Below are 23785 nucleotides of genomic sequence, written 5' to 3'. Positions count from 1 at the left end.
CGGTGACTCCAATGACCACAATGTTGGTTGACATCCTCTTCCTTACTGGTGACAAGCTATACCTGTAACCTACCATACTAGTTGACATCAATGACACCATTACCGGTTCACATCAATGACAACACAATGCCAACAAAAGATATGTGAACAATTACAGTTATGAAGTTTTAAAATCTTTCCAAGAAAATTTCTGAAAAGAAACTTGTCCTACTTCATATGTTTTGCACATAAACTTCTGGAAGTCGACTGTAATAAAGACTCATAGAAATATTTGTACACTGCCAACAAAATATTTCAACAAAATACTTTGCAAATGAATATCGGTTATGCCTATTATCAGGACTATTTCTTCTTCACAATCTCAGAGAATATTTAAGAAGAAATACACAGTTATTGTTATACCTGATCTGAGAAGGATTAATACAGCACTTACAAACCATAGAGTTTCTTCATCCTTCAATACCACATCTTCAACTCTCAGAATAGTCACTCATGTCTTTTCCCTTAAATCATATTGTAATGTCCCCTATTTATACACTTTCAATTCCCAAGAGCAACATCTATGTTACTACCTTTATCACTATTGATTGAACATAACTAACTAATTCTTTGTAATATAGCTTATGATGCCATTAAAACCATGCCTAAGCCCAAACCAATCTGACCCCATTCCCAGAAGAGGGTTTGGCTGCCTAGGGCGCTTGATACCACCTCCTTAATGTAGCCCAGATTACCAGAACTCGGTCCATTCACCCTTGGAGCCTGCAGCCCAGATTTCAAGAGGAATCCATTCACCCTTGGGGGCTTTCTATTGAAGTGATTTCACTCTGCCCTTCCCTAGCAGCACCCATCTCCCTTGGGGAATAGAAAGATTAGAATAAATTTATGACTTAGGACAAAGTTATGGCAATAACACTTTGTACTATGGATGTATATTATAACTGTCATACATATTGCAGTCTATATTAATATTAATATTAAATTCTGCATAAGAACAATATCAAGCTTCATATATTAAGCACATTCCCACGCATACCACCAAGAACAAGGATGTTACTGCCTGTAACTTGGTAACAATTCTGATCTGATCTGATCGATGGTGGTGTCACTGGATGCTTTTGTTTCCTTTCCTTTATATCTCTCAATGTGAGGGAGAGGTCACACCTCTTCATTATGGATGCCCTTTGGCAAGAGACACACCCTTTCACTATTGGCACCCTTTGAAAAAGTGTAACTCTTCATTACTTTGGCCTTTGAAAGGGACACAACCTTTCAGAATTAAATCTGTATTTCTTATTTAAATCAGATCTGCACTTCTGATTCCCAAATTATTCCCCCTTCAAATGAGTTCTCCTCTCTCTTTTATACCTCATATTTGGGAGAGTCACAACTAATCGTTTCATGCCTTTTGACCATTTGTTAACTTAATCAAATCTTAATTATGTTTAATTATATTCTTTTATATTTTAATTTATTTTTATTTTTATTCTTTTGTATTTTAATTTTATTATTATTATTCATTATTAAATTATATTTCAAACTGGAGGCATTACACATATCTTCTTATTCTATCACATTCTTCTTTTAGACAAAACTTCTTCAATGAAAACACCGAATCCAAAAATCTCACTTCATCAAGATAAGCATGCTTTAAATAGACCTTTCTTTTCTTCCAACGAATGAGTAGTTGAAATATGGTTGAGTAACTGTTGTTGCCTTGCTCGTGCTCTTCCTTGTTTATAAAAATATGAAATTGAATTGCCATAAAATAATCTAGTTGGCAGAAATTAGTTGTAACTAAGTTACAACTCAGAACTTAGCTATAACCGAACTTCAAGGTAATTACTTGTAACACAAGTCAAATCAAACAGAGCCAGATAATGATAACATCTGAGAACTCTGCAGCCAGCATTTTTTCACAAATCTGAATATGAACCAGGGTTTACTCAAAATGTATGCAAACCAACCTGAATCGAAAATCTTGCAGAGATAATGACAACCAAACCAGAGGTAAAGAGTGTAATATTTAACTGTTATTCATTGTTATCCACCAGAAATATGAATCTGAAAAGTACAGATACTGTGAAGATGCTTTTTGGAACAAAAATGAATGATCCAACTCAGTAAGACTGCAACCATCAGCATTACTTTATTTGACATCAATGACAAGTATGGCGACATTTTTGTCCTTCCAATTCTTGTTGGCCTAGAAGGGATTTCATTCTTCCAATTTACCAATGCCACCTAGAATTCAAAACTAATAACTCGATGCATTTGGTAGACTATTGCTGATTTGCCTTTGCTAATTAATATTTCCTTTGATGGATTGATAAATCAATATTTAAATAATACTTGAATGCTTTATAAATAATTTCTGCTTGAATTGATTTTCTGACTTATATTTATTGCTGAATGTATTTCTGAAATAACGTTCTGAATTGACTGACTGAATGCTTGTTTCCTTTATGATTTAATGATTTATTCCATGATTCTCTCAATGAAATGATTTGCCCTTTATGTCCATTTCTTGAACGAGTCACCACCCTTCACAAGAATTGAGTCACCTCCCTTCCTTGCTGCCATTGAGAATAATAATATATTTCCAAATTGATCGATTGCTTCCTTCAATGATGATGATCCATGGATGTCCTCAAATGAAATGATCTCCCTTTTATATCTCATGTTTGAGGGAGTCACAACTAACATGCATGTTGACCATTCATAATTTTAATTAAATTTTAATTAAATTATATTTTATTTTTATTATATTATGATTGATTATTATTTATTATTAAATCCAATTTCCAAAAGGGTAAATTACAAATATCAACCATCAAACTTTAGAATTAACTTAAAAAAAAAGAAACTAATTAATTTTGAAGTTTTCACAATAGCATAAAACAGATTACTGTACACATCTTGAAAAGGTTAAATGTTCTAACGTGAACAAGTCATTTAATTTATAACCTCACTGAAATATAATGTATAAGTTCCAAATTATAAAATTATAAATATAACTAGAATTTCAGTTATGGATTGGAAGTCAAGTTGATAGCTTATAAATTTTCATGGAGTTGTGTTAAGATAAAGGTGGTGTTATATAAACCAATACACAAAATATCATTATTCAATTAGTTATCAAAATACCAATTACAAAGAGGTTCACTCATTATATAGAGATAGGAGGATGAAAACATGCAAAAGGATAAACATGACATGACTCACCCAATGCTAAAAATAGAATACTATAAAAAAATGGAAACATAACTTGTCACTAAGGTAACTTTATTACAAAAGTAATCCTTATCTTCTGATAATTATTTAATATTATTCTAATACCCTACCCCCATTAAGGCTTACTACACTGAAAAATCAAAGCAATCAAACTAAAAACACCCTCAACCATGAATTTGCCATTCTTTAGAAGCTTTACTTTGTAAACAAACCATACACCAAGTAGAACGCCATTGATAAACAAAATCTCTGCAATCAATAAACTCATGATTTTAACTTGCAAAAACCCTGGCAATCATTTCACAAAAGAGAAGCCCCAATTTTTTGCTAATGAACCTAGTTGCCAATCTCCTTATTGAAACCGTCATGAACAAGCATCCTTTTCATGCAATTCCCTACTCCGATACCATGTTACAAAAGCCAATAGAAAAAACATTATTATTCTATTAGTTATCAGGGTACTTATTACAAAGAGGTTCATCTCCTTATATAGAGATTGGAGGAAGAAACTATGCAAAAGGATAACCATGACATGAGTCACTCAACGCTAAAAATACTGAACTAAAAAAATAGAAAAATAGAAGAAAACTAAGATACCGGTTCTTGGCATTTTACACTAGGTCTGGAAACTGGTTCTTGCCCGAACCTGGTCCTCCCCGGGTTCTCCTTGGGGTCCACCTGGGCAGGACCCGGGTGGAACCCAGGGAGAACCCGGGCGGACCCTGAGAACCCAGGCCCATGGGTTCCCAAAAACGAGGCCCATGGGTCCTAAAAACACAAAAACCAATTAAAAAAATATATTTTTTAATAGTTTTTTAAAATGTAAACCCATGTCTCTCTAACATATTCCAATATGATTCACCAATATGCTCTGAATTCTGTTCTTATCCTCTACATAAGGCTGCTCATATATTCTCTTGTTCTATCGCACCAAGCTGCTCTAGACTACTGCAGATCTGCTTTTATTTATGTCCTTATTCTGTTCATCCTTCTGTCCTAATACTATTCTTATTCATCTTTGTCATGCTCTAACTTAGGATCATTTTTTCGTGGTTGACTGATGTTGTATTATATTATTCTTTGTACTATCTGATATGTTTATAACTGCTATAATATATCATTGCAGCAGTCACATTGTATATTTCATTTTTGTATGGATTGTATCATTGTAATAATCAATAATGGTAGTGATATAATTATATTTTATAATTTTGATGTTTGAACACACACACACACACACACACAGATATATATATATATATATATATATATATATATATATATATATATATATATATTGATGGAAATGTTGTCATTGATGTCAAAGGAATTAGATGTCTTTGATGTCATAGATGTAAGAAGACAAATAGTCCTGTCAAAGGTGATGATTAAGGAATTGGATAGCTGTGATTTATATGAAGAAGACATGAAACCATTAATGATCAGAATTGAAGGCATCTCCATGATCAGGTTAGTGATCAGTATTAAAGATGAACTCCATATACAAGATGAGGGTATACAGTGATCAATGCAGCGACCTGTTTACAAAGACAATGAACCACTAAGCAACAAACTGATATGTATATTGTCTCAACAAATAGCTACAATATACATATAGTGTGTGTGTGTGTATATGTACACAGTAATATTGACAACATACAGAAGACTGTAGTATATACAGTACCCGTATTGATTGTTCCAGCATTATATATATACCGAAGTATATTCAGTATTTACTATATACAGAACGTAGCAAAGGTTCAGAACATAGCAATGTATAGTACCAGTAAAAATATCAAAAGACAGATCAGAAGTTGAAGTCATTAATTCATATTACTTTATGAAAAAATGGCACTAGAAGACAAAGATAGGGGGACAGCTGTTGGAATAAAAGAACAAAGCACAAAAGACAAAAGACATTTTAAAAGCTGAGTTTGTTTCCTAAAAAAAAAACAACCAAGAGAAGAATAAAACAATATTGGTGGGGCCCGATACCATTTGGGAAATTAAGTTGAAGTGGAGTATAGAATTTACGTGGCATACAATTTTGATAAATATATAAGTCTGAGACAGTCTTCGTAATCAGTTAATATGGAGTCCACGCATTCAGTGTTAATACGTGTTGATAGTCAATTTTGAAGACAGCGATTATGTGAGAAATCATAAATAATTGATGGCAGATATATTCTATTAAGAAATTGAATTTAAGAAGCAACTGATGGAAAGTAAATCGGTGGTCAAAAAAAGATAAATTTATCAATGACTAAAATAACGTTGAAACAAAGGTAACGATTTTATAATATTTATTTGAACATTGACTAGGTTCAAAGGAAGATACGGTGAAGAGTTTCGATAATATTGGTATTCCTGAAGGTTGCGATTAGTGGAAGGGTGCGATCTTTGGTTTATTACAAGGATTATATTAAACTATTCTTAGTTAAGAAGTATATCTTCACAAAAGAATTCAGTGAAAGGTTATGTAAATAATTGTGACTATTCAATGAGAAGGGATGACCATTAAAATAAAAGATATAAATGGAAGCTGATCTTGTTGTGTGGAAATCGAAGAAATGTGGATGCAAGGTAATACATATGAAGAGAAAGTGCTGTGCGTAGGGGTGCTGTGCATGAGTCACATTCTGTTGAGTGTGGGCTGTGCTGAAATAAAATTCCAGATTAGACATATATATATATTCATGTATACTCTTGAAAATTAAAGTGTGTGATAGCTGTGATAAAAATATAAAGAGTACATATGCAGACATAAAAGAAAATTTATTCAGATATACAAAAGGAACATGAACAGAGTGAATAAGAGTATATAGAAGATCAGTCCAGATTTGTAAAGGCTTTGCAATACAAAACTATGAAGCATGTTTTGTGAACATCTTTACAGTAGTTAGGAACAGATTAAGGAGGGAAATATAATCAGATTTAAGAAAAAAAATAAGATCCATCATTAGTTTGGCAAGGTGGAAAATCAGATGTTCATAGAGTGGGTTGGTGCTCGCTAATTTTGGATAAGGGAGTTGGTGCTTCCAGTGGGTCGGTGCTCACACAATCAGATTGGGGAGTTGGTGCTTCCAGTGGGTTGGTGCTCACAAAACAGAATTAGGGGGTTGGTGCTTCCAGTGGGTAGGTGCTCACAAACAATTGTAAAAGAAGAAATATATATATAACATTCATTTTAGTGGTTTTCTCCCGCATTGGGTTTCCACTCAAAATTATTGTGTTCATGTGCATAACTATTTTTTAGTGATTGATTCTATCATATAAAATATTGAATTGGCAAAAACGTTTCATTATACTGATTCACCCACCCCCCCCCCTCTCAGTATAATCGTGTGCTCTTCATATATATACGGACGAACCCGTACCCGTACCCAAGAAAAAAAAATTGCCAAATCCGCGAATCCGTACCTGAATCCGAATCTGGATTGGTAACTTAGGAAGAAAACACTTGGATGAAACAAAATATCAAGTAGTTGAGCAGATGGGAAATTAATTTGCAATAATGGCCAAATGTGAAAGTTGAAATCAAGAAGTATTTGAGAGAGAGTTAAAGTGACATTATGGTCAAAAAAACATGGCAGAAAAAGAGAATACTATGTCAAGCATTTCAATCCCACTTGTAAACATCAACAAAAGCACTACATAGAGGTGGATATAAAATGGAAAGCAAAAATTTTAATTGCATAGTTAAGGACTAGCTCACACCATTGTAGGTGTGAAAAAGGGAGGGGGAAAACACTCAAAGAGGATTGGGCTGATAGAGTTTGTCTTCTTTGCACGTTTGTGTTAGTGGAAACAAAATGGCATTACATGATGGATTACACGGCTTTTGAGGACATTCAAAGCAAATATACTTTGTTCGAGAAACAAATTGTAAGGATGGCAGATTGCTTGCCCAAAATTCACAGCAGAAGAAACTTGATCAGCAAGGATTAGTGGTTGCTCTTGGTTTGCTTCTAGGTTTGGTCAGTTGGTTCTTTATCAATCTTTGTGTCGTTCCCAGTTTTGGGTCCCATAGACTACCTCGTCTTGTGGATGTCATTTAAAATCTTCATACATTCCTTGCTGGTCTCTAAGGTGACTTTATTACAAAAGTAGGCCTTAACTTCTAATAATTATTTAATATTATTTTAATAGAGGGTACTCATAGCTTCGTAAGAAACTTAATCATTCATATTTCAATCACTGCAATAAGGTGGCCCATAACTCCAACAAACATCAACCAATGTTGTGTGTCAATTATGGAGTACAATTGAGTGTCACCAAGTCTTTTTGAAGTACTTGAAAATGTCCTTGATCTGTCCCTAATGCCACTTGCCTATCTAGAAACATCCTAGAAATGGCATTCGACCATCTAGGGACATCTTCAAATGGTTGAGCATCCTAAGAAGACAAACTTAGATTTTTAAGAAACTCAGAAACCTATTTTAAAAAGAAAAACTAAAAGGGACAGGTGGCCCACAAGGGCCACGCACCCCTCTCAAAACCCTAAAACCTAAATATTGCACCCTGTTGTGACGTATTCACACATCACCCCATTGCAAGTGGGGACCCCTACTTTTTTTACTTTTTGGGGTTTGTTTCTAGGTCTTGTAGGATTTTGTCTGTTAGCCTTTGCATTTTGAGTGTCGCTAGGGGGATCACTAGGATGGCAAGCTCTGCTTAAGCCAAGGGGAGTCAACATGTGCTCCGGGTTAGGGTCATCTTCGAAAGTCTTCCTTAGGACAAATTTTTGCTCTTGTTGCTAATTGTGTCTTGTTTGAGTTTGAGGAGGTCAATGAAGCTTGGTGAGTGAATATCCTCTTTGAAGGTCTGAATTAGGTCAAGTTGGTGACTGATGAAGTCTGGAATGTCATCCTAATCTTCAAATGTCCTGAAATTTGGCTGTCTGGAATGTCATCGTGATCCTAAAATCTGACTGTTTGGAAAATTGAAGAATCCTCCAAAAAACTAGATTTTGCATTATAACTCCTAGAGGTCCAAAACCACTCTCAAACATCATTCCCAGGCATTATTGAGGGCAAAACACTTATTTGGAGTGAAGAAATGTGAGAGATGAAGTCAAGATTTGAGCCTAAAAGAAATTTCACTCTTGACCCTTCCAAAGGGTCCAGAGCGAATTTCTTAGAACACACCTTTTTTCCTCCTTGTTTGCACTGAAAGCCTTGTTCCTTGGTCATGGTGGGGGTAGATGGATATGTTCTTGCCTTAGGGAGTGACTAAAAGTGAAGGAGTGAAGGATTTTAGCCTAAAATAGAAATTTTGCTACTGACCCTTCCAAAGGGTCCAAAGCGAAATTCTTCATAAGCCTCATTTGCTTCCTTGCTTAGACTACCAACCTTGTTCCTTGGGCGTATTTGGAAGGGAAATGATGTGTCTTTGCCTTTCCAAGTGATACAATGTCAAGGAGTGAAGGATTTTTGACCAAGACAAGAATTTCGCTTTTGACCCTTCCAAAGGGTCCAGAGCGAAATTTATATGAGCCCCTTTTTTCTTCAGAAAGTCTTGAAGTGAATGCTAACTTGGACTTGAGGATGATCAGGAGAAGCCTAATGAGTTATATCCAAGCCAAAGAAGTGAAGGAAAAAGTGAAAATGAGCCTAGAAGGAGAATTTCGCTCCTCACCCTTCCAAAGGGTCCAGAGCAAAATTCATATTCCCTCTATTTTGCTCTTTAACTTGACCAAGTTTGGAACTTCTAAGGCATGGTTTGGAGGGCTTGGATGCATATTTACCTTAGAGAGGAGGTTTGAGGCGATGAACTGATGGAAATCAACCTAGAAGGAGAATTTCGCTCCTGACCCTTCCAAAGGGTCGAGAGCGAAATCCTCCATTTGACCTTCTTTTTTGCCTTAGGCCCTAGAGTGACCTTGTCTAGAGCTAGTTTGATAGCGAATTGCCTTGATTAGGATGAAAGGAAGTTGAATTGATTGCGTTTGAGGAAGAATTGGATGAATGAAGTGCAAAATCAACCTGGAAAGAGGATTTCGCTCCTGATCCTTCCAAAGGGTCCAGAGCAAAAATCCTTATAGCTCTTATTTTCTTCCTTGTTTTGGCTAGGCGTTGGCATGTTCGAGGGTGGATTGGTATGTTCTTGCCTTGAGAGATAGTTGGACGCTTTGAAAGATGAAGATTTTGCCTAAAACATGAATTTCGCTCCTGACCCTTCCAAAGGGTCCAGAGCGAAATTCTTTATTAACCTCATTTGTTTCCATGCTTGGGCTTCAAACCTTGTTCCTTGGGTGAAGAGTGATGGAATTTTACCTTGCAAATAAGATTGGGATTGAAAAGATAAAGAGTCAAGTCTAGAATGAGAAATTCGCTCATAACCCTTCCAAAGGGTCCAAAGCGAAATTTCACAAAACCACTCTTTTCCCTCAATTTTGTGCCAAGTCTAGGGTGGTTCAAGGTGAATTAGGATTGGAAGTGTCCTTAGGTGTGACTTTGACTTGCTAGCCATTATCAAATTTGAAGGAATTGAGCCAAATCATGAATTTCACTCCTGACCCTTCCAAAGGGTCCAGAGCGAAATTCCTAAAATCACCTATTTTCCCTTTAAAGCAAGTCAAATCCTTGATTTTTATGGCTTGGATGGGTGTGAAGTGGCATGACCTTGCCTTTGAAGGTGGATGGAAGTGAGAGGAATGAAAGAATAAGCTCAAAATATGAATTTTGCTCCTGACCCTTCCAAATTCCTTAAAACTACCTTTTCCTTTCATTTTTATGCCAAGCTAAGCCTAAAACCAAGGTGGGAGAAGTTGGGAGATGCCCCTAGGATTGCCCTTGAATGGATTGTCGCCTCCAAAAATGAAGATTTTAAGCTTGGACAAGGATTTCGCTCCTGACCCTTCCAAAGGGTCCAGGGCGAAATCCTAAATAGGTCCTGTCCCTGGCCATGGTTTTTGGCAAAATTCTCCTTATTAGCCATTTTTGAGGCCAAGTAAGTATTGCCAAGTTGAGAAAAGGATTCAAATGGAGGATCAAGTAATAACAAAGTGAAAGAAATGGAGTTGAGTGAGGGAAAACAACCAAAGAGAGAAATTCGCTCCTGACCCTTCCAAAGGGTCCAGAGCGAAATTCTCCAAATCAACCATTTTCTCCTTGAGTGAAGCCAAAACATTGATTCCTATGGCATGGTTGAAGGTGGAGTGAGCTATTCTTGCCTTGTTAGGTGAATTGAAGTGAAGGAAGTCAAGAAATAAGTCTAAAGCTTTAATTTCGCTCCTAACCCTTCCAAAGGGTCCAGAGCGAAATTCTCAATTTCACCTAACTTGCCCATTACCAAAGTCAGGACATGGATCCCTAGGCTTTGGAGAAGAGAAAACTAAGCATATGCTTGCCTTGGGAGTAATTTTGGAGTAAAGGAGTGATAGAATTGTCCTAGAATGCAAATTTCGTTCTTGACCCTTCCAAAGGGTCTAGGGCAAAATCCCTTATAGGTCCTGTCCTTGGCTAGGGTCCAAAACGAAATTTTATGGGGCCTATCCCTGGGAAGGATCTCAAGCGAACTTCATTTTGATAACTCTGGTTGATGTTTTAAGGTAGAAAATGCTATGTTGAATGAATTTACTATGTGTCCTTAATCATCCTTGGTTTATTTTGCAGATGGAAGAAGACAAGGCCAAGGCATGGACAACCACTTCTAGTCCATCATCATCAAGGACGTTCCATGGGCAAAAGGGGAAGATTCAAGATGCTTTGAGGCATTGGATGACTAGGAGCGTTCAAGAAATTCAAGTTAGCCTCAAGACCTCATTCTACCACAAGATAACAAAGAAAGGCTTTGCCAGCACTTCAAGGCGAGGTGTACTTCCGAAAAGGACGACTTGACAGTTAGGAAACCTCATCAAACACATGGGAGTCAAAGAAAGGCACACCGTCCATCAAGCACATTAAAGACAGAGGAGGATCAACCAAGGTCAATGCAAGGGTACATTGAAGAAGCAGATAGTTTCAGAAGAGTTAATCAAAGTTAACTTTTCAACATCATCAAATTGAATATTAAAAGAGGAACGAGCAAGTACTAGACAAGGTGGCATCCTAGTCATCATTCCTCCAATCGGATTGGTCCACCTCATCATGACCAGATTCAATGTACCTAATTTACTGGAGGCGGCACAAACTTTGATGTACCTACCCCTGCTTCCTCTTGGTCCTCACTCTTGGAATGTAATTTTCTAATTGGCTAAGGAAGTTTGTTGTAACAAACCCTAATTAGGGTTTCTATCTTGTAATCCTAGCCATTGGTTCTAAGTCAATCAGAGTCGTTTGTTTGTAAAGGGCTCCCTATATAAAGCCCTGGCTCCTCATTTGTAAGGGTTAATAGTTAAAAGTTAGTTAATACTGAATAGTCAAAGAGTAGGAAATAGTTAGAGTAGAGTAGAAAGAGAAGGCAAAGATTGTCGCCAAGATATTGTTGCAAAAGACTTGTAAACTTCACTGAAGAAATGGTGAATTCTATGGGTCGATTCAACAATTTGCATGGTCTCTATACTTCTCAAATTTGATTTCATGTTATTAGGTGAATGGGAGAAATTTTGTACACTGCCTAACACAGAATAAAATACCTAAGGGTACCTTATCCTCTCTTGAATAAAGCCTCTGATTGCTGAAGATATCGCGAAAAAGGATCAATCAGGATGACTCCAAGGTTCTTGTATGTAGGGTCTCTACGTGTGGATAAGCTCGCTGTGGTATGATGTGATTTGCTGGAATCACAAGGGGACTTACATTTGGTGATTGAACTTCCGATCTGCTTTGCTAGAACACAAGCTCTTACTAACTTAAATTAAAAAAAATGGAAAAAGGATGGGGGTGAAGAGAGGATCTAATCTTAATACTAAGAATGTAGGAACAATGATTGATTTTGATGAAACTCTAACTAGGTCTTGTTTTGACATCAATGGAACATCTCCACAAGGCTAGTGCGATCTTCTAAGGGAAGCTTTATGATGTTCAAATCATCACCGCAGGCATAGACACCATCAAGTTGATGCATATCAATGAAGAAGCGACAAATTGAAATTGAGCTTAAGCTGAACGATTCCAGTTGACTACACAAGGCAAGTTTGCAATCAACAAACTGCTAGTAGTATGGATATACGAATTCCACCATCAATCAATCACATTTCCTCCACTCATCTAATTATCTACCATCTAGGATTGAAGACTCAACAAGAAACCATGCAAATTGCAAGAAACGACACACTTCACCATTACTTCAATGAAAATGGAGTTTGTTTACAATCAATGGCAACAATTTCTTGCCTTGTCCTCCTATTCTACTCTAATTGCTATTCTATCAATTTCTAACTACTCTCTATCTACTAACTGCTTTTCTACTATTTACAACTCTCTCTAATTCTCTTTACAAAATGAAATGCTTGGGGCTTATATAGTGCCCACAATACAATTTGATGGCTTAGATCAATTCAAGATCAATGGCCAAGATTCAACAATGAAAACCCTAATTAGGGTTTGTTACAACCATTACATAACATTTAATGTTTGACCAATGATAAAATTGTATTGCTTGGACACATGTCCCTTCTAGAAGAATCAACCAATGGATAGCCAGGGTAGGTACATCGGAGTTTGTGCCACCTTCCATGAGTTAAGTACATTGAATCTAGTCATGCTGAGATGGAACACACTGACTGGAGAAATGATGACTAGGACGCCACCTCATCTGACATTTGTAACTTGGTAGATATTCAACTTGATGTTGTTGAGAAACTTGCTTTAATTAATTCATCTGGAACTATTTTGCTTCTTCAACGAGCCCTTGTTCTAACTCCTTGCGTCCTTGATGTGCAGGAAGATGATGTACCTCGCCTTGGAACGCTGGATTGAAAGAGGTCGCCCATGTCCTGGCTTGATCATCCTGGCGAAGACCGTCCTTGATCCGGCTTGATTTTCCTTGATGAGATCTCCATTTGATGCCTACACAACATTTCAAAATTAGTAACATGATTTTGCAATACATAACATAAATTAGAGAGCAAATTTTAGGAAACTTAATGATAAGTCCTTTATTAATCATTTCCTAAAAACGATTGAGCTATTACAATTCAAAATTCAAAATTTAAGACATGACGATCAACTTACAAAATCAAAACAATAAAACCAATATCGCCATACCTCAATGGAGAGCTAACTCTAGAATGCAAAATGAATAAAATCGCCTAGGCAAAATTGGCGTTAGATAGCTTTGATGTGATCTTCAAATCAACGTTCCTCTTATCAACTTCGCCACCCTTCAAGTCTTTGACGTGATCTTCTTCAAAATAGGAATTTCGCCACCTTTGGTATGTTCTTGACGTGATCTTCAAAGCAACGTTCCTTGGCAAGTTCGCCTAACTTGAACTCCTTTGATAACGCTTGCACCTTCCCTTTGAAATTCGCTCTTCCTTTGTATACAATTCGCACTATTCCCTTTGTCTTCTTCAAATCGCACTTGGACAATAAAATGATAATGCTAAAATAAAGATTTTCACCCTTCCTTTATAGGCGCTTACCTCAATTACCACCTTAGGCCGACTTTTGTAAAAATAAGGCAATTTAAGCGATTTTAAATCAATAATAAAGGCCGACCTCCATATCTTAGCGCTCGTTTTGATTTTTTTATTAATTAATAAATAATTAATTAAATGCCTTTGTCATTTAAATTAACAAATTCGATTTTTTACAAAGGCAAAAATAATTAATAAATATCAAGCGCAATATTTAAATGCCAATTAATTGAATTTCAAAGCATATCGAATTTTAGCATTTAAAATAAATTCAAAAATATTTGTTTGAGCGCCAAAATTTTGAAGATGACAAATACGTACCTCATCGCCCTAGTCCCTGACTGAGGGACAGGAGCGATCCATCAATTTGGTTTTGATTCTTGCCATTTTTTACGTCCAAAATCTCATTTCCACGTTGGAATTGCCATTTTCGCTAGGTCCTTCAAGCTTGATTGACTTGTTCTTGCAAATGAATGTCCTTTAGATATGATATCGCCCTGGTCCCTTGGAGAGGGACAGGAGCGATCTAGATGTTTTCACTTGAAATTCTCCATTCTTGATATCAACTCCTCCTTCATCACCTTTCAAAAGACGTTTCAAACCCTTTGCAACTTTGTTTTAACGTGATCTTCAAAGAATAACAAGTGACCTAGCAAATATCGCCCTGGTCCCTTGGAGAGGGACAGGAGCGATCCTGGTGTCCTGACTCAAATTTGCAAAATTCTAATCTTTGTTCTTCGTTCATTGCCTTCCAAATAGCGTCCTTGACCTTGCCTATCCTTGCATTGTCTTGATTTTGAAGGAACATGAGTGTTTTAATAAAAATCGCCTTGGTCCTTGTCTAAAGGACAGGAGCGATATAGGCTCTTTGTACAAATTGATAGCATTTTAACGTTCAACACCTTGGTATATCACCTTCAAAAGACACCTTAGACCTTGTGTGATCCCGCAAAACCTTGACTTGGCATGAATTTTACATGAATTGGCAAATATAATAGATATCGCTCTGGTCCCTTCCTGAGGGACAGGAGCGAACTTTAAGATTTTGAGCTTGTCTTTGTTTCCATCCACTTGCAATTGCCTTCAACGCGTAAAATGAAGTCTCTCGATCCTCCTTGATCACTTGATGCTTGACAAACTTTCAAAATTTATGCCTTTATGCAAATTTCGCTCTGGTCCTTTAGTGAGGGACAGGAGCGAATTTGACCCTCTAGGCAAAACTTCATCATTTCATTGTTTTTGATCAAGTCTGGATGCTCTATCATGCTCATTCGTCGTTCACCATGCTTTTAATGTCTCAATTCGTCCAAAGACGGTCAGGAATAGCTCAAATAAGTATTATCGCCCTGGTCCCTTGGTGAGGGACAGGAGCGAAATTCGCTCTGGATGCTCAGTGAAGGACATGAGCGAAATTTGACTTTCGAACTCTCTATCAGGATAACTTTTATGGAATATAACATTTAAGTATAAGAATGTCACTTATACTTTAAGTTATATTCCATATATACTTTCAGGATGTTTGAGAGTGGTTTCAGACCTCCAGGAGTTATATTGCAAAATCTAGTTTTTGGAGGTTTTTTCAGTTTCCAGACTTAGTCAAATTTCAGGATCAGGACATTCCAGACTTAGCCAAATTTTCAGGATCAGGACATCACTCAAGCCGAACTTGCTATCCTATTGATCCCCTAGGCGACATTCAAAATGCAAAGGCTAATCGACAAAACCCTAAAAAAACCTAGAAAGACAAACCCTAAAAGCAAAAAAAACGAGGGTCCCCATTTGCAATGGGGCGATGTGTGAAAACGTCACAACAAAACCATGAGTGGTTTTCAAACAACTTGAAAACCTATATTAAAGTGTGGGTACTCTACAATGGTAGTGTGACCACCTATTGAAGATAAATACATTGGGTGTTCTTTGAGGAATGCTTACAGATTACAGGTTCATTAAACAGCCTACTATACTTTTCAATGATAACTAAAGAGTTCTCAACTTTCATGAGCGAACAAAACATGTTGACATAGATTGTAACTTGATTTGACAACTTATAGAAGATGGAGAAGTTGAGTTACAAATTCTACAACCCAAGATCAAACTGCATTTGTTTCACAAAGCGTCTTGGCCTAGGTAAATTTCTAAAATTAAGTTATAAACTAGGTGTATTTTCTAAAACAACCATTAAAGTGGGATGTTAGTCTTTGTTCTATTAAGTTATTACAGTCATACTAGTCATGGTGATAGGCTTAGTTATTAAGTCATTTTGGCTTTATTTTATTTTATCAAATAATGTAAACATGAATTAATGTTCACTTAAATTATTTTAGGGTTAGGGTTTGTGTCAATCTAGGATTAGGGTGGTTTATGTTGTTTTCCTAATTATCACTCTATCATTAATGCATACAAGTATTTATCTCCTTCAAGTTCCCTCATGTTCTTGCTTTGTTCCTTTGTATACATTTATTTTCATAATAGATTAGACTCTAGCACATTTCTTATGTAGCTCAAAAGACTTGAATAAATTCTTTCACAATAAACTAAACATACAATCCAATTTTAAAACCTAGTAATAAAGGTGCATGTATATTTATAGATAGAAATGGCATGCTTTATTAAACAAACCCTGGAAATAATCGGGCACATGTTCTGAAAGCAGCCATTGCCTGATCACTTTCATCTTTGGCTGCAAATGCACTTCCAAAACCGATCCAAGCAGGAGCAAAAGTGCCATCTAGAGATGTAGCTTTGCTGAAAAAGTCAACACGAAAAACAATAGATGTATTGTCAAATCAGTCTTTAATGAATCTAATAGAAACAAACAAAAAAATATTACCAGTAGCAGTGTGGTGTTAAAAAAACATGATAAAATTATTTTTACAGACACGTACACTATGATGTGCTCACCACAAACAACACAATTTTAAAACAATATTTTTAAAATTGAACATGAAATAGATGAACTAATAACAAGAGAAAATTAATGGTAACAAGAGGGGAAAAAGAAAAAGGAATCAAGGTTGAATTTTACCCAATATCTAGAAAAACATTTTCAAAAATCCCATACCTCAAAATCTGTAACAGTGCATTTATCATTTTAAGAATAGTGCATATTTATAAGCTGCTAAAGAATACTTTAAGGAAAGAAAATGTATAATCCCTAACTCAGACTTCTTGCAAGCCAAAGGTGATAATAATATAAAAATGAGCAATTCCACGTTGCTATATAAAATGACTAAATGCATGTTGCTAAGTTGTATTGTTAATCCCAGCACAGAAATGCATAGATTCTAATCAAACATAACAAACAACAAATAAGTTCCATTTACAATCTAATTTGTACTTCCACGCTTCACACAAACAACTTGTCGATGAAAGTGTTGCTAGTGAGATATGGGGTCATGAACTTGAATAGTGTGATTTGACCAAACGACTCCTTAAGTTTATCTACATTGCAGAAGGGTAATCAATATCCAGTGTGTGAAATTGTGGATCCATGAAAACAGCCAAACTAATGAAACCACCACTTGCATCACACACATTAAGCCACTTGGACTTCTTGTCATCATCCAAAGGCTAATCTTCGTTGCTACAAACAATCCCTAACAAGACTTTACAATTTACACCAAAGTTGGTCCTCCATACAAGATTTCTTATGGGATAAGGTGTTGTACACCTTCCATAAAATATTTGATATTTTCTAAAGTTGTGGTCCATGCCAAGATAGAGCAACACACTTTGAGGGAGTTCAATATTTTCCTTGTGATTGTTGAATGTAACATTGCAAATGCATTTAATGTTAGTGGCACATTGGAGAAAATGCATTTAATGCTCACAGGCATAGTTTGCAAACTCTGCAGGTACTCTCTCAGTTGTTTTCATATACAAAAGAAAAACAAGGAATAAAAATGCCAACACAGATAAATCACTGGTTAAAATGCATTTTCACATGCTTCTTTGGCTATAAAACTATGCATTTTCTCTTTTGAGATGTCAATTTTTAGTTTAATACATTTTGTAATTGAATTTTGCAAAAAGTATATGTTTTTTTAAGATATTTTAATTTTAGCACTCTCTAAGTTGCTGAGTTTTTGCCAAGTCAAAAATTTTGGGCATGTCGAGTATTCTCTGTCTGAGTCTACAAACTATGCTCTCAAGGACATGATTTAGTGAGCGGATGGTTTCTTAGGCTTATTGGACGAATGTGTCTAATTTATGGAGGGTATTGTAAAATGCATTCGATATTGTAAAAAAAGACTTTAACACTTGGGTGACTTATAATAGTCTAGTCTTGGGTGTTAAATTTAGGGAAAGCAATTTAGGTGCTTTAGAGAACATGTTGTCTCTAGAAACTAGAAGCAAACTTGGATGCTCGCCTTGGGTGAATTGGGGTGTTGATTATTGGTGCTTTGAGATATTAAATAGTGGTGGCAGAAAAACTTATAAGTTTTCCCTTGTTACAATAAAGTTTAGGCATCATCTTTTTGGATGTTCATCACTTGTTCATGCTCATTGCAAGTGAAGCTTGGTGTACACACCTACAATCTTGAGTTGCTTGTTAAGGATATATTAAAGAGCATAGAGTGGGACATATGGATCTCATTTGTTCTTGAAGTGGTCTCATGAAAAATGCAACAACAATTACTCATATTGCTAAAAAGGGCTATATCTTGCATAGTTTCTTTCTTAATTGAGAGTTTCAGTCTCCTTGATGAGCACACACTTATACTAAGAGGGGGAGTGAATCAATATAAGAAAAAAAAAATCTTTTTCAAACTAACAACCACAATAATATCAATTGCACAACATCACGCACATAAGATCGAACGATTATGCAACACAAGAACACAAGATTTGCATCGATAACCATGGCAAAAAATCACTTACAAGAAATTCCCTTACAAATTTTGTAGGCACCAACCCACATGAGACACCAATGGCCTCTTAAATGATTTCTAGGCACCCACTAGAGACACCAATCCCCACAACTAAGCACCAACTTAGCAAGAGAAGCCAATCACTTCTTTTGGGAAACACCAACCTCCAAATGAGTAAGTTGTTGATAGGGGAATTCAGCACTTTTGTCAACAGAAAATAAAATGCGCCGAGTACATCCTACTCTCTCTTCCATAAAGAAATCCTATATGACCTCTGACTGTCCAAAGAGAATAACCTCAAGGTTTCCAATGCCAGGTCTTAACTGTGCTCGGGATAACTCAGAGCTGATGTCATTTGCTGGTAATTACAAGGGCACTTACAAATCTAACAAGTTGCCTTGCATCCAATATGGCAATTTGGTGATGTTTTACTTCTCAAACTGGTTGAGATAAATGACAAAAGGATAGGGTTTAGAGATCCTAGGGACAACGATAGTAATGGCCAATGTTGTAGATAGACAGACTTCAAAAAAAACTAATTCCACAGAACAATGCAATCTCCAAAGAGGAATAAAAGGATTTTCGGACTATGAATATTCATTCATTAAGTACCCAATTCTGGTGCAACTTAGATGTACATTCACAATTGAACTAACAGCTATAGAAGGCTCAGACTAACCATGCATAGAGACCAACAATCAACAAGCCTCCAATGGTATGAACCTGAAGTCAATCGAATACTGTTGTGACATTTTCACACATCGCGACATTGCGAATAGGGACGCAAACTTTTTTGCTTTTTAGGGTAGATGTTTTGCTTAGGTTGTCTTAGTTTAGCAATTGTTTCCGAATTTTAGCCTCTTACTTGAGAAAGGATGCAATGCAATTTCAAAGTCGTGTCCAGGTATGAATTCCATGATGAGGGTTTGGGGTAAGAAATGTATGAAATGAGTGAAACCAGGAGTATCACTTGTTCACCCTGTATTTCCAGAAGGAAATTGAAAGATAAAATCTTCATACGAGGGAGTCCGCCTCTCCATCCTTCTTTCCATCTATCCTTCCCTCCATCCCATATCCTCCATCTCACATCCACATCCTTTACACCTTCCCTAGCCACGGCATCCTTCATGCCTCTCTCCTCCCTTATCCCTTCCTTCCCTTCATCACTTATCCCTCCATCTTCCTTCATATCCTTCCACCCTCCTTCCTTCCTTCCTTCCTTCCTTCCCATCATCTATCCTTTCCATCCAGCCTCCATCTTCCTTCCATCTTCCTTCTTACTTTCACCAACCTTCCACTACCCACTTATACCTCCCACATCTTTCATCACATTCACCCCCAAAATATCCCTCTCCAGTTCACCTCCCAACATCCTCCTTTACCTTTCTCTCATTTTCACCTCCCAACTTCCCTTCCACTTCATCATCCTCCATTCCTTTACCACCCCAAAACCCCGATCCTATCTTAGGGCATATCCCTCCATTTTTCTCCTTCCATCCATCCACCTTTCCTTTCATTTTCACCTACCTTTTCTCCCGGAATCCTTTACTCCTTCACATGCCTTACCCCACTTCATTCCCTAGCACGTCCTCCATTCCTTATACCTACCTTTCCCCCGACATCCTTGACACCCCCCTTTGCCACATCATATCCTCCTTTTGCATCCCTTCCAATCATCCCTTACACCCCCCTTCCACGCAGCACATCCCTCCTTAAATCCCGCACCCCTTTCTCCCTCGTGCCATACATTTCCTCCAAACTCCCTCACTTCTCTTCCACTGTGGCATGTCTACATATGCCTAACCTTTGACATCCCCGACGAGCATGAGGAAATAAAGTTGGCACCACTTAGAGGTAAAAGATAGCTGGCTTCTTCAGGGAGACGGGTCAATTAAAATATGACCATTGAAAGTCAAAAAGTAATAAAAAACATCACATCCAAGTTGGCTATGTGAGGTAACTTTGCAAATCAAACACAGATGCCTATTTATGAGAGTGACAACATTTCATTTCCACCACAAACAAATTTAATTAACTGATTGAAAGAAGGAATCAGTGCGAATTACAGCAGTTTGATGGTGAATTTAGAGAAAACCAGATCACAAGCAAATCAGTTCAAAGTAAATCAACTGCAGATCAGGGACAAATCAGACCAGAAGTCTTACATTTTCTGACCTGTGTTTGCACTTTCAGTCCTAAAGTGATCATTTCCAGATTTTTGAAAGGCTTTAAGAAGTCAATTTCGTGATTTAACACTGTAATTTATTCTTTAAAAATTTACTCCTATTTTCCTCTTTTCAAGTATGGTTGCACAGAATTGACATCAAGAGGAAAGACAAGCTCGTTGGAGGACTCATAACATCAGGATTCATGCTTTAACATGACAGAACAGAAAGAGGATCAATATTGCAAGAAGCTTAAGGATATGCATCTCCAAGAGGGAAGATGGTGAGACAAGAAGATTCCAATTGTGCTAAGGATCTCACAACTTGTGCAAGAGCATCAACATTAAGACTTAACAAAGAAAGATGCACCCAACGTCAAAGTAGATTTCATCACTTGAGAGAAGCATCAAGGAAAGACACTATAAGGCAAAAATGGAGATGCTCAGCATCAAGGATGAGATCATCCTCATGGAATGGAGGTCAACATCAGGAAGGATCAACATAAAGGAGTTCATAAGGACGAAGAATGAAGCACAAGATTCACAAGAGCAAGCACAAAGTCCAATGTGGAGGCACAAAGTCCAATGTACCTAAACTCATTGCGCATATGAAGCACAAGATTCACAAGAGCAACCACAAAGCCCAATGTGAAGGCACAAAGTCCAATGTACCTAAATTCATCACTCATTGGTCAATCATTCAAAGGACATGTGTCTTAAAAATGTAACTTTATCATTGGTCAAGCGTTAAATGCTATGTAATGGGTGTAACAAAGCCCAAATAGAGTTTCTATCTTTCAATCTTGGCCATTGATATGGATCAATCCAGGCCATTGATAGTTCAAGAGCAACAAGTTAGAATTGGAAGTAAAGTAGGAGAAGGCAAAGATTGTTGCCAAGCTTGTAAATAAACATCCTTTTCATTGAAGTTAGGGTGCAATGTGTTGTTTTTTCTACATGATTGCATGGTTTCTTGGTGGATTCTCATGCTATAAGATAATTAGATGGATAGAAGATCTTTGTGTATGATTAATGATGAAATCTGCATATCCATACTAATAGCAGTTTCTTGATTGTAGACTTGCCCTGCGTGGTCAACTGGAATTCTTATTCAAGCTTAACTTCAATTGCTATTTACACCTTGATATGCATTGCCTTGATGGTATCCATGTTGTTATAGTGATTTGAACATCTATTATTTCCCTTAGAAGATTGCACTAGCTTTGTGGGGTTGTACATTGATGTCAAAGCGAATTCTAGCAGAATCTCACCAAGTCATTCACTACATCCTACATTCTAAGGATTAGATTAGACTCTCTAAACCCCCTTTCCTTTTGATTCTTTTTTTGTTCCACGAGTTAAGTCTTCACGTTCCAGCAAGCATTCAAGAAGAGTTCAAGTATCAACTTAAGTCCACCTTGTGATTCCAACAAAATCACATCAACCAATTGAGCTATCCACACATCAAGACCTGATTATAGAAACCTTAGTGTTGTCTTGTTTGATCATATAATTAAGTATCCAAGAATATTTTGATCAAGAGAGGATAGAGTACGATTGGTATTTTATTCTATGTTTGATTGTGCATAGGAAACACATCAACGGATATCCTCACACTCCACCATTAAAATCACTGAACTTTAGCTAATTTGATGAAAAGAAACCATGCAAGCAAGAGAAGGCAAAATGGCAAAACACCATGCTTCAATGCTCTATTCATTTGCTTCAACTGCCAAAACAACAATCTCTGCTCAACAATTTATAATTTACTCCTAATATCTACTGCCTGCCTCTATTTTCTAACCTTCTAACTTTTAATTCTAACCTCTAAAACAAGAGAGGCACTGGCCTTTTATCGATTTTACATTATGAATCAATGGACAGGATTCAATCCATTCAATGGCCCAAATTTGACTTCTACAAACCCTGACAGCTTTTGGTTAATGGTCTCAACGAACATCAACCACCTTTTCAGCTACTTTCAACTGCCTTCAACTAATCCCACTAGAGGACAAAAGTTCATGGGGCTTGAGACGCAAAGATACAAACTTGGTAGCTGGGTGAACAAACAACTTTTGGCCCCCTTTGAATCGCATTAAATTGGGCCAAAAAGTAGTTATTCTACAATGATGTAATTGCTATTACAATAAATCCAAATTCTTGTCATCTCCAGCTGTTCTTTTTTTGTTTATGCATACTCCTATAGCATTTTTGTAATTTAGGGGGGAATTTGGACTTTTGAAGGTAATTTGGATTAAAGCCAAATCTGATTCTCAATGCTAATACCAAACCTAGGAGAAAAATCAGAGTTTGGGGACAAACTTGGTCCTAACCTTGACAACAGGACACCTTTTGAATTAATGACAACTCCTTTTTTTAGTGCCATCACCAAACTTTGTGATGACAAATGAAAGTTCAGTCAAAACTTCGGACTTTCGAACAACTTTAGGATCAAGCCTTATTCTAAAATCTTATGCAGGCACCGAACTTTGTGGGGAGAAAAAAACACAACTTAGGTCTGAAACTCAGTAAAAGGAAGTTCTTAAGGAACAAGCCCTTGTCACTTTATGACAGCAAAACAGTGTTCCACAGCCATTGGGGACGGGAGAACGGGGGGACATGGGGACGAGTTTCGGGGATGAGGGGACAAAGGACCTATGTTTGGGGACGTGTTGTGACGTTTTCACACATTGCCCCATTCCAAATGGTGACTCCCATTTTTCCCCTTGTTAGGGTTGATGATTTTCTTAGATTGCCTTGGTTTAGCAATAGTTTCCTAGTCTTGGCCTTTGCTTATGAGAGGGTGTCATGTCAAAATGCAAAGCGTTGTTAAAATGTTAAAATGATCCTGAGTGTCAAGTTGCCTTGGAGTTTTGATTTATTCTTGCTAAGTGTTGAGTTTCAATTTTGCCTTGAAATGCGAGCAAAAATGATAAAAATGTTGCAAATTGGTGTGAATTATGTGTGCCAATACTAAAAGTCCCTATAGGAGTC

The 23785-nt window shown here is 36.8% G+C and overlaps 1 protein-coding gene across 1 annotated transcript in view; it reads right to left on the bottom strand.

Annotated features, from left to right (window-relative positions):
• Positions 1–23785, bottom strand: part of LOC131052022 (anaphase-promoting complex subunit 6) — a 257194-nt gene that overhangs the window by 100025 nt on the left and 133384 nt on the right. The window contains exon 10 of the mRNA XM_057986630.2: positions 16376–16501. Coding sequence (XP_057842613.1) covers positions 16376–16501 — 126 coding nt within the window. The remainder of the gene's footprint in view (positions 1–16375; positions 16502–23785) is intronic.

This window comes from Cryptomeria japonica, chromosome 10 (assembly GCF_030272615.1).
Source record: "Cryptomeria japonica chromosome 10, Sugi_1.0, whole genome shotgun sequence".
Lineage (NCBI taxonomy): Eukaryota > Viridiplantae > Streptophyta > Pinopsida > Cupressales > Cupressaceae > Cryptomeria > Cryptomeria japonica.
This window is presented reverse-complemented; position numbering and strand designations above follow the sequence as displayed.